Consider the following 12,848-nt stretch of genomic DNA (forward strand, 5'->3'; position numbering starts at 1 on the left):
TTTTGATATGCTCTGTAATTAAAATGGCGGAAAGAAAAACCTCTTTGTTTTCTTTCAGCAACTTTACATTTAAATCAACTGTGTAATATGATTAAAAATTGCTTTTTTTGAGTTTTGAAAAAATACGTTTTGATTTTTATTTTCATTCGATATTACTATTCCAAACAAGGAAAGAAAAGACAAGATATATGTATTTATTATTCGTATATTATGTATTATTCTTGCATATTTAATATACTTCAATACAGCGTTGATATGATATTATTGTAGGTCTTAAACAATTAAGATATTGGTCCTAAATTGGTCTTATTGGTTTACGTGGAAATCTAATGGAAACATTCAATTTAATTTTTGATATCAAAAACGAGTTATCATAGTTGTTGTTAACTGTTTTATATAGAAATTTTAAATCCAACAAATCCCTCCGATCACTTAGTGGTTTAATATTCCAATCTTTTTTGTAAGAAGGAAGTATTTTCCCTTTACCTAACGAGAAAGTAAGATGATAAAGAAAATGTTTCTGAATCCTCTCAAGTCTTAGGCAGTGTGTTGCGTAATGTGGCCTCCAAACAACGCTTCCGTATTCCAGTATACTCCTGACTAAGCTATTAAATAAAATAATTTTTGTTCTAGGATTTCGAAATAATCTTCCATTTCTTATTACAAAACCCAACATTTTCGAGGCACGGCTAATTACACCATCAATTTTTGTCGAAGATTACTCCCAGGTCTGAAATTCTGTCCACAGATTTAATAGGGGCACCAGCTATGTAATAATTCGTTTGAAATTCTTTTAAACTCCTGGTGAATGATATCCATGAACATTTTACTGAATTAAGTCTCATGCCGTTATCATTACACCAATGGCATAATCTTGTCAGATCATCTTGTAATAGAATAGTGTCATTTGGTTCTTCAATTATTTTAAAAAGTTTGACATCATCAGCATAGAGAAATCGTGTAGAATATTTAAAACAATTAAGTAGATCGTTTATGAATATATTGAAGAGCAGTGGACCCAGGTGTGACCCTTGTGGGACTCCAGATTTTACATCGCATTCAACCGATTCATAACCGCTGGCAACAATATAAAAATGTCTTTCTGTGAGATATGATGCTAGAAATCTCAATAAAGATCCGACAATACCATAATTGGACAACGTCAAGACTAGTACCGAACATGGAACCAGGAACAGGAACCAACTTAAGTCTGTGTAGATAAAATCCACTCTCTTGTTCCTATCAACAGATTCAAATAGGATTTTAATGGCAGAGTTATTAATAAAAGCAGTTATAATATTTCCATGCAAGTTGATACTAAGGATTACTTTTGGGATAGGGTATAGAATTTATGTAGGGATTTTTATTAATTAAAAATTTTAACTATTAATTCTAGCAATTAATATTAATGTTTTGGGTACGGAAGCTAAACAAATGGTCAATCTAATGTGAAAATGTCATCCATAGACATTATCACAAAATATAATCATAGAATAACAACTACATAGAATAAAAATAACAAAATAAATAAAAAAATATCGCTCTTTCGCACAATATCGGCGGTGTTGCTTGCGTTATAGGATCGTTTTGCGATGAGTGTCTTATTAAGGCAAGTATCATTTAGTGACCGGTTCTTTATCACGCATGCGTAGAAATATGCCGAGGCCCGAGGTGTTCTTCTACGATCAGGGTCTTCGAAGTCAACTTCGTAAAGTCCGAATCTAGTTCTGAAAATTATATGTACATGTACAATTGTTAGATATAAACTATTTAATATTATCTATGGATAATATTATCTGTTACTTAATTGTCAACATTCGACATTGAATCGACGATACTATTGGCTGAAATCTTGTATAATCTTTGGTATTATTTGTAAATTAACAAAACTCATGAAATATATCAATCTAAGGTTTGTATAACATTATTATTTAGCGAAAAATAATACGTTAAATTGCAATCATAGTTCACAATATTTCGACATATCACAATCCGTCTCGTCAGATTGCAATCTAAGAATCTTGTCAAGTCCGTGAATATGTACAGATGCAGACCCAAATGTCACGTCGTAACGTGCGCGCAACTCCATACATATTCACGGACTCGACAAGAGTGACGAAACAGTCACCGTGACAAAAGTTTCCAGTGCGCGCTAGTTCCAACGAATTTTGTATTCTTACGATGACATATTATACACTAGGCTATTTGACTGGTTTTTAAAATTCATTTTATATTATTTAGTAGAGGTTAAGGAATCCAGTAAAAGTAGATTTTTTTATTTCTAGTACATATTTGCCGAAAAATATACAAAAAAATCCATATTTAAATAACGCGCAATGAAGTATTATTTTCAAGTTTCGTTAGTGAATAACCATTTTTAAACTCATAATATACACTGATTATAGACCGCGTCGTGTAAAAAGAACGCTGGAAGAAAGCGGAGGGGGTGTGCTTGCGCATGTGTACTATCGAGCAAGAAAGTACTAGGCATATTGTTTATTTTTGAAGTAGCCTCGCTCGCGGGTTTGTAAATTAAATATTGATAGGCACACCATAGGCAGGCTTTATTCAGTTCTTTTATTTTTGCCGCTAGTTAGAAAGACAGTAAGAAATTCCGAAATTATTTTGAACCTTTTAATATTTAAATTCGAACCATTTTGTGCCAATCTATAAAACGGACCACCATTTTATAGATTGTTATAAATTATTATCAACTGCATTAATATCATCCTCTCTCTTCATAAAACAATTTACGTCATAAATATTATTTCTTTCTTTCCTATGTTATACCATTTCGTAATAAAAACTTTTTTGCGTGATGGTATTTTGAGAACAAACGTAACGTGGACACAGCGTGGATAGCAAAGGGCGACTGACGAACCAATAGCGCACCGGCGAGCGTGCGGCGCTTGACCCGCCGCACCTCATACCACCAAATAGACCGATAAATAGTCTAGTGCGCAGGTCGACTGCTAGCGTTCTTTTTACATGACGCGAGCTATACACTAATTCACAATTTATTTTTCGCATTGTCAAATAGCCTATTAAAATATCACAAATACATAAACTTACCCATATCCTCTCGCCCATTCAAAGTTGTCTAAGAGTGCCCACGCTGTAAACCCAATAACGCTCACGTTGTCCACTTTGATGGAAAGGAGCACCTGTAAAGGATAATGATCTTATTCTATTACCACAAACAATATTTCATTGGATTGTCTCGTGCTTAGTAGCTAGCTTATAAGGCTGCATACATAATGCGTTCATTCTTGAAAGGTAATTGCCACAAAAGACATGATATTTTAGTTCACAAGGCCTGTGGCGCAATGGCGATAGTGATCGCTTATTTTCACGTGGTTCATTTTTCGCACTACTAAATTTAAAATAATCATCTTAGTCACGAATAATTCTCAGTAGAGAAATGCGATCTTTTTGATGAATAATTCTCAACCTTACAAAGCAGGTTAAACCGTTTCAATAGATTTTGGAAAGTACATTAAGATATTGTGCTTGTTCACCTGTTCCAGATACGCTTTGTAGAAATTAATTCTGTTGTAGTCTTCGAGCTGGTTGCCAGCACTGGAGTAGCCATTCTCCGTGATTAGGATATCAATGTCTCCATACTGTTTTTTCAACCACGACATCTGTCTCCGGATGCCTTCGGGGTATATCTGAAATATTCGTATTTGCTTAAAAACATACGATAATTTGCTGAGAACTTGTACATTAGTTTATTATTTTAGCCATATTTAACATTTTGTAATAATATTGCAGTTGCAGGTTCTGTAAGAACTTTATACTTCATTCGTGAAATGTTGACCAATTTACGGTAATACGCCATTTTAGGCGTGTATCGTATTAATTTAGTTATTATTAACTAGCTGTGCCCGCGACCTTGTACACGTTTGAATATAACAAAAAAAAATATTGTAGCCTAAGTTACTCGCTATTGTATCAGTTACCTGCCAGTGGAAGTTTCGTCAAAATTGGTCCTGCCGTTTAAGAGATTAGCCGGAACAAACAGACAGATCGACAAAAATAGTAAAAAGTGTTTTTTTGGTACCTATAATTATGTACCGTGTAAATCTTTACATACGCATTGAGTAAAAAAAGGGATTTTTTAATATTACAAACAGACACTCTAATTTTATTATATGTAATAATAGATGATAAATGTGTATATCACAATCTGACTAAAATTTGTCGCTCTTGTTGGGCTGTGAGTTTTGAGTTTTTATTACAGAATATCTCTACATAATTTGAGATCATTGATTGGGATAATAATACATGGATTACCGGGAAAAATTTATTAACACCGTAATATGCATTGGGAGGTGGTTCCAATGTGGCATTTGATAGCGGCGTGCCATAAAACATCCAGAAGCTAGTTTTCTCTCCAAGCTCTAATGGTCGTATCAGAAATGAGGTGTAATGGTTCATGGCCAAAAAATCTGCTGTACCTGAAATGTTGATCTTGGCTATACCTTAAATATATCACAGCTGATGTTAGTGATATGATAGGATAGATCTAAACGTTTCTTTTTTTATAAAATTTTTGCATTAATATAATTTAAATAAGCACTAGATGTGGTTACCGAAACTATTTTGCTGTTTGGAAAATTCTGAAATTCACACGGATTATATTTTCTGTAAATTCTACCTTTAACAAATGCTTTTTCTTCATCTGTAAAAGAAGGAAGCTTCGACTCATTGTATCCATGTGCCAGACTGTACTCCAGCATAGCCTTTTCAATAGAGGGTGGCCACCCACCGCTTTCCGAAAATATTGGATGAGAATATTTGCCCATCTGGAAAATTTATATTCAAAGGATAGGTATCATTTGTGTAATTTATTAAGATCAATGTTTAGAAGGTGTAGGAGAACAGAGCATACTTTACCAATTGCTGCCTTCCAAGTTCAGCTAATTCCACGTCCTTGGGATAGAAAGGATCAACCCACAGCAAGATGTTTGCGAAGGAAATTCTTCCTGTTTGTGTGAAAAGTAATTTGAAAAACCGTTCATGTTTTGGCAATTACATTGTGTTTTTAGTAAACAATTAAATGTTACTAGTAATAAATAAAAAATAATAAGTTCTAGACAAAATACATAAAAAATAGAGAAGACTGTCTTATAATAGTATTCGTACAATATACCCACATATTACCTGACGAAATAAAGTTAACAATAACGTATCATTGAGCGAATTTGATGATAGACTGTATGAAAGACACTCAACTGCAGAGTATTCCAATCGAAGATGAAACAAAAAAATAAATAAACCTCAGATTTACACTTGCATGTGCACTCCTATCAGTTGTTGATTTATTTATAGAAAAACACTATTTAATGTAACGACTTATTTTAACATCAAGTTCTCTAGGTAATATCAGTATTGCCGACATTTAAAAGAAATTTTCGAAAACCCACATTAATATCATAAATTATTCAATTAAACAATAATATTTTATCAAACTAACATCAACTATTGTTTATTTGGCTTTTTCATCCTGTGTTTAGAATAGTCTCTAAGTGTTGGAAATATTTGGAACTAATTGATGAAACTAATGTCGTACAAATTGACTGTTCGCCAGTATGCCCTCTACCTGATACACCTTAAATACTAAAAAGCTCTATAACTAGAGGATTAATGTGATGTCACTTACCACTATATTTCGGTCTAAATTCTTGATCAAATATCCTGTAAGCTTTGGCATGAGCTAGCAATGTGTGTTTATTGCACAAATATGGTGCGAATTCTGGCTCCCTGATATTTGGAGCATGAAGTCCTGTCAAGTAACAAAAATCGCAAATAACAATAGCTTCGTTTATAGTGAGCCACATTTTGACGCGGTCTGCATAAAGCTGGTACACCACCCTCGCATAGTTTCCAAACCAATCTACTATCAAGGGATTCGTCCAGCCACCTTGAAAGAAGAAAACATAACAATTAATCTTGACTATAAAATGTTTTGCTGTTATTTTTGTAAGACATCAACAATGCCTGTCGTTGATTCTATGTCATGTGAATCCAACCCACATAAGATTAGTGTGATCGAAAAGACAAAGTTATTTTTATGCAGTAGTAATACACTCAGATTGTCAACAATCTTCGGTTCGCCAAGGGAAACATCTTGGGAAGAACTCGTAAAGACTGAACTCGCAAGTAAAGAGAATTTGGCTTGTTATATTTGTCTCAAGTAAATCTATATAACAATACATTTATATTATTTTTCAAATTGCCTTGTAGAGAGTTGTTATCATCGTAGGTCATAATTTAAAATGTCGTTCATCTTGAGATAGTCATTGTAATTGTCTGACTTACTCGACACACAAGCGTTCTTTTGGAATTACCAATTTAAGACTTTATTAAAATAAAAAACCTAACCTAACGATTTAAAGACAGGGCTAGTCAGACCAATTCATAAAGGTGGCAAGAGTTCAGATTCTGGACAATATAGACCTATTACTATGCTTCCAATTATTGACAAAGTTGTAGAGTCTTATATTAGTAAAAATATTCATGAATATTATAGCCAGCATAATATATTATCATCAAAACAATACGGTTTTCAACCTAAGAAAAGTACTACTCAACTTTTGTCTAAATTAACAGATGACATATGTAGACGCTTAAATAATAAAGAACATATATTAATAATTTTTATCGACTACAGTAAGGCTTTCGATACCTTGCAACATGATATTTTAATAAAAAAACTGGATAATACTGGAGTTAGGGGGCCATTACTTAAATGGTGTGAGAATTATTTTAATAATAGGTCTTATAAAGTCAAGATAGGGTCATCGTATAGTGAGAGTGTATGTGTTAGTGAGGATCTGTGTTAGGCCCCTTGCATTATCTTGCCTATGTAAATGATATAAGCCATATAGTACAAAAATGTGAAATTTACCAATTTGCTGACGATACTTGCCTTATATCATCTAATAAACATATAAACGTTGCTGAATCTGAAATTCAGGCAGATTTTGAAAGAATTTGCATGTGGTCACACGATAATGGACTTATTCTAAATGCAGAAAAAACTAGCCTAATGCATGTCCGTTCTAGTCATAATATCACAGATATAATACCTCGGGTCATTGCCCACGATCATCACTGTTTACACACTCAATGTAAGGGCACTAAATGCTATTGTCCACCTCTAAAATTAGTTGAAGAACAAAAATATCTTGGCCTAATTGTAGATAATCGTTTTAACTGGAGTAAGCACGTTGATAAGGTATGCGATCAGTTACGTGTTTTTATGGCAAAACTATACATAATAAAGCATAAGGTACCCTTCCCCATATTACTCATGATGTATAGGACCCTAGCAGAAAGTATCATATCCTACGGCCTGGGTAGTTATGGACGTACATTTAAAACTTACCTAGACCGAATATTTAAAATACAGCAAAGAATATTAAAAAATATAGTACCCCAAAAAATTCAAATTAAAATAAAAAACAAAATTTCTCTTTTCAAATATTGTAAAGTCTTACCAGTGTATGATCTAATTAAACTCGTTATACTGTCTAACAATTATTTTAATAATGAACTAAAAAATCCTTATATTCATAATATGACTACCAGAAATATAACCAATAAAAACTTAACCTTTCCAAGAACCAAAAATCTATACGGGAAAAAATCTCTTAACTATGTCCTACCTATGTTTATAAATGAGTTACCAAAAAATATTAGAGAAAAAATTACAGAAAAAAATATCAAAAATGTCCTAAAAAAATATTTTTATCAAAAATTATAATATACTATGTATGTGTATGTATGTGTATGTGTATATGGTATGTATATAAATAAAAAAATATATATAATTAAATGAGACATTTGGGAACAGCCTGTATTGTTTAGTTTTAATAAATAGTATATGCGAATACTTTTCTTAGCCAATACAAACCAGAAAATGGTTTAATGGCTTGTAAAATATATTAATATGTATGTTTTATTTTAAAAAGAAATAAATAAATAAATAAAATAAATAAATTATATAATCACGGTTTAGATACCCATGTCTTGAATCTTCACAGGTAATTCCCAGTGATAGAGCGTGATGATTGGTTCTATGCCTTCAGCGATGAGGGCGTCAATGAGGTCGCTGTAGTATTTGACACCAGCTTCATTCACTTTGTTAGGGAACCCCGTCGGTAGAATACGAGGCCAATTTATAGAAAATCTGTAAATGAACCAGTGATAAGATTAAGTACTGAATTATATTGATCTGATTTTTTTACACTGTATTACAGACATATAAACTTCTTAGAAAGTAGTAATTGCATGCGGCTTCGCTTGCGTTTTAGGGTGTTGGTTGTTATGTAACAGGCTTGCTTCACTAAACTTCATGAAATACGATACAGCGGTTTGGTCGTCTTTCAAAAAGAGCTCAGACAGACAGAGTTACTTTCACATTCATAATATTAATATAGATGAAAAACAAACAAACAAATGTATCTAAATTTAGGCCAAGTAATGATAATAAGTAAATAAAACGATGTTTTTACATCAGTTTCCAGCTCTAGGTTTGGTATTTATGAAGAAAGAAGGAAGAGATCGCTATGTAACGTCGTAATAATGTCGCAAAAATTGTATACATTTATTTTCTCTGCGTGGTTTACAATAAAGTATCAATTATAGTAAAGTAAGGTAAATAAATGTACGACCAAAGATCTTATGACGTAATACTGGTTGCCCAAATATCAAGTAAAAATTTCAATCCTCCAATCCAAATGCTCTTAAAATCGTACATCTAAATCTTTGCACGTATGTTACAAGATGTTACATAATATTAAATAGTTGCTACTTATATTTTTTGACAAACACCTATAAAACTGAAGACCTAGTTCAGCGGCGATCCTGACGTCTTCACGCCACTTGTGGTAGGAGTCCGCGGCGACGTCACCTGTTTCATTATTCTTGACTTTCCCAGGGTTCTCGTGGACGAACCTATCCCATATGTTTTCCCCTTTACCTGCAAGATATAAGAAGACCATAATTTTTTCTTTTTTTTATGGTATAGGTTGGCAGATGAGCATATAGGCCTGATATAAGTGGTCACTATCACCCATAGACAACGACGCTGTAAGAAATATTAACTGTTCCTTACATCTTCAATGTGCCACCAACCTTGGGAACTAAGATGTTATGTCCCTTGTGCCTGTAGTTACGCTGGCTCACTCACCCTTCAAACCGGAACACAGCACTGAGTACTGTTATTTGCCGGTAGAATAACTGATGAGTGGGTGGTACCTACCCAGACGGGCTTGTACAAAGCCTTACCACCATATATTTTGTTTCTATTAATTTTAGGCGGAAACGCTGTAGTGGAGTGTTTTCCCTACTTACGAATGGCGCGTTTGCGATTGTGATGATATCGTCTTCGTCGTTCACCACGTGCCTTCGACGCCTGGTTTGTTCTACAATATGTCTTCGCATGGAAAATTACTATCTATCAAAAATGACGCGGCAACCCAGCGAGAAACAAGATGCGAGTGCGCGACAGCTAACAATGTGTTCGTTTCAATGATGAATTGAGATAAATTTCGTTGCATGACGGAGAAAAAAGAAAGAAAGCTAAACACTACACGATTAGAGGAGAGCGACATATACATAATACAGGGATACAATGAGATAATGTCCAGCATACGAGCGCTGTAGACGCCTCAGACATCATCATCATCAGCCCGTTTTTATCCACTGCTGGGTCTTTTTCCGGATACTCGCATCCAGCTCCTGCGCCTCAGACGCTACATAGGAATATGCTCTTTCATCAGTCTAAGTTATTTTTGTATAATCAGTTTAAGTAAATGTTATCACTGTGAAATGTTTTATTTTTGGGCTATCTAATGATTTTGTCATTAATTAGAGGATACTTACCGTCTTCGTTCCAGCCTCCTTCTATCTGATAAGCTGCTGTCGCGGCTCCGAATTTAAAGTTTGGGGGGAAAGTTAGGTCGATATCGGTGCATAGACATATTTCTAACAAGGCACTGTAAAAGATTAAGAAAACTATGTATTAAGATAAACATTTACCGATGACTGAAATAATTTTTCAAACGACGCAAGATTTAAAAAGTTAGTTAAGGTTTTAACTAAAGGATGTAATTTTTGTTTTGAAGGCAATTCGTGATTCTTAATTCACTAGAGATTATGCTTATTCCATTAGTTTTATATAAAACCTCTATTTATTATAATCTTATTTGAAATACAGTACTGTCTGAAAACATTGATTAAGAATAAAGGATACTCGGACTAGAACCGTATGGATCTATTTTTGGTCTATTATTAGAAATAGCGTCACAAATATTAATCAATCTTCAATTTTATTAATAGATAATTAATGTGGAAAGGAGGTGGACTCTTTCGGTTTACATGGTCTCTCTTGCCCAAGGAGTTCAGGTAGGCTTTTCTGCCACGGTTCTCTTAATGACATAATAAAAAGGGCTCTCGCCACCATCGACGTTCCTGCTCTTACTGAGGAAACTCTTACTCGTGGAATTAGTCGTGATGATGGTAAGAGACCTGATGGATTAACATTGGTTCCCTGGGAACGACGTCGGGCCCTTGTGTGGGACGCTACATGTGTTGGACACACTGGCGCCATCTCATATTCGAGAAACAATGTTAAGAGCCGGTGCCGCTGCGGAAAAAGCTGAAGCCAAAAAAAAGAACTAAATATTCGTGTATTATATCTAATTACTTTTTTGTTCCATTTGCTGTCGAAACGCTTAGTCCTGGAGTAGTGGTGCAAAGAGCTTCATCAAAAGTATAACACCTCGCCTCATTGCCTCCACTGGTGACAGGAGGGCTGGTTCGTTTTTTGCCCAGAGGATCGGAATTGCGATTCAACGGGGAAATGCTGCTAGCATTCTTGCCACCGTTCCACGCGGTCAAGATTTATACAGAAACTAGTTTTAGTTCATATTTGTATATATATTTAAGCAATTAATGTTGTTAATTCTTATGTTAATAAACTTCTATCTACTTATGTTAATAAATTATTTATTTAATAGTTAATATGTAGAATTTAAAACGTTCGCAGCGGCACTTTTTTATCTTTACCTTATTTGCATTACGAGACATTTAGGACTGTGTATGAAAACTATTACAATGCCGGTACAGGGCTTAGTAGACCCCGTAACGCTTAAGAAACTAAAACGGTTTTTTTGGTCAATCTAAAAAAACCTTGAATTTGGTATATTAACTGTGAATAGACTGACCTAAACTTTAATGCGTACATCCAAGGGTTGGTGTAATTATAATCTGTAGCTAAAAGAAGATGAGGGGTCCTATGAACCTCGTATCACACTCAATAAGGAAAGTTTTAAATACATTTTAATGATGGGAAACAAAAATATCGGTATTTTACTTTTTATTTATTTAATTGTTTCTCAATAAAACAATTCAAACATAAAAATGATTGATGTGCAACAAATTGTTTGACAATTTTTATATATATTTTTTTTTATTTCACGGCGGGACAATTATTCACGCAATTGGTGTAACATCCATGACATTTTCTCCTCACCGAACATTGTTTGAGATGATGTGTTTGCTTATTTGATACCGTTTCAAATAAGATAAAAAATTATTTCACTAGATACATATACAAAGTTTCATTTCTGTCTACTTGAATGCTATGAACTCAAAAATACTAAACGAATTTTCATAGTTTTTTCACCAAAATATTGAGTGATTCAAGAGTAAAGTTCATGTGTAAAATTTATTAATTATTAAAATTAACACAGGACCAAAACATCGCCCATAAAACTGGGTTAAAATGTAATTTTTTAAGGATATAACAATATTTTAAGATTGTCTTTAAACTTAGAGATGAGAGCGTATATAAAAAGATTACCCATCCATGTCCGTGCCTTTCTTTGTAAAAGCTTTAATGAGTCCACAAATTCTCTTTTTTGTTACTTTATTTCTTTCGTTTTTTATGCACAATCCATTAACAAGAGCCGTAGCAAATAATAATAGTTCCATTGCCACTTTCCTCCACCACTTTATTACATTTTTTAAAGTTGTGTTATACATTGACATTTGGTTTTTTTGCTTGGTTGTATATTTGAACCTGTTTTTTTAACACTTTTATCAGTACTTCTCTTTTTCTTCTTGTATCTATTATAATGTCATTGTGCTTTTTGCACGTACTTAGCATTGTAAGTTTTCTTCTATCTACCCATTTTAATAATTCAATTCCCTTTCGGTTCATTTTGCCAAAAATCTGGCCCTTCTGTAATTTTCATGTAGTAACTACGTGGCAATTTTTTTCTTCATACATTAAAAGTAGTATATGAAGATTTTCTGTGAAAAGAGTTTTTCTGCAAGATCCACTGAAGTATAGTAACAATCTACTATAACAATTCTTCCCTCTTCTGTCTAGCTGGTGGGTTTATCCATCGGGAGAGCAAAGTTTATATTGTTTAACGCTACATAGGTGAGATTTATTTTTAATATATTGGCGAAAACCTAATCGTCCTCTCCACGAAATCATTGTCTCATCAATGACTGCATATTTACCTGGGTTTATCTATGATCACTGAAAATTTACAGCATTTTAAATTTTCAGTGATCATAGATAAACCACAACAATAGCCAGTATATTTCCCACTACTGGACTAAGGCCTCCTCTCACTTTGGAACATATTCCATCAATGCCGGTTGGTAGAATAGAATTTCTATGAAATTAGACACATGTATGTTTCCTCGCGATATTTTTCCTTCACCGGCGAGATCGAGATGAATTATAAACACAAATTAAGCACATGAATGATGGTGATTTTAAAAATGTGTTTATTTACGTCTTATTAGAAATATTTTAAATT

At 33.5% G+C, this 12,848-nt stretch overlaps 1 protein-coding gene across 1 annotated transcript; it reads right to left on the minus strand.

The window, feature by feature from the left end:
- Positions 1-701: 701 nt before the first annotated feature.
- LOC124540262 (myrosinase 1-like) lies at positions 702-12,006 on the minus strand. Its single transcript, XM_047117731.1, has 13 exons — positions 11,876-12,006; positions 9,895-10,007; positions 8,842-8,989; positions 8,031-8,197; positions 5,666-5,926; positions 4,900-4,988; positions 4,661-4,808; positions 4,297-4,460; positions 3,519-3,671; positions 3,073-3,164; positions 1,553-1,727; positions 1,148-1,239; positions 702-801 (listed from the first exon to the last, which is right to left on the minus strand). Exons 1-13 carry the CDS (start codon positions 12,004-12,006, stop codon positions 702-704), a joined length of 1,833 nt encoding a protein of 610 aa, XP_046973687.1.
- Between the last annotated feature and the right edge of the window lie 842 nt (positions 12,007-12,848).

This window comes from Vanessa cardui, chromosome 24 (assembly GCF_905220365.1).
Source record: "Vanessa cardui chromosome 24, ilVanCard2.1, whole genome shotgun sequence".
NCBI lineage: Eukaryota > Metazoa > Arthropoda > Insecta > Lepidoptera > Nymphalidae > Vanessa > Vanessa cardui.

Coding starts and splice junctions, on each gene's coding strand:
- LOC124540262 (XM_047117731.1), bottom strand. CDS start 12,006: ATGGAACTATTATTATTTGCTACGGCTCTTGTTAATGGATTGTGCATA. Junction 8,990..9,894: donor AGGAGGCTGGAACGAAGACG/GTAAGTATCCTC, acceptor TATATCTTGCAG/GTAAAGGGGAAAACATATGG. Junction 4,461..4,660: donor AGAAAAAGCATTTGTTAAAG/GTAGAATTTACA, acceptor TCAACATTTCAG/GTACAGCAGATTTTTTGGCC.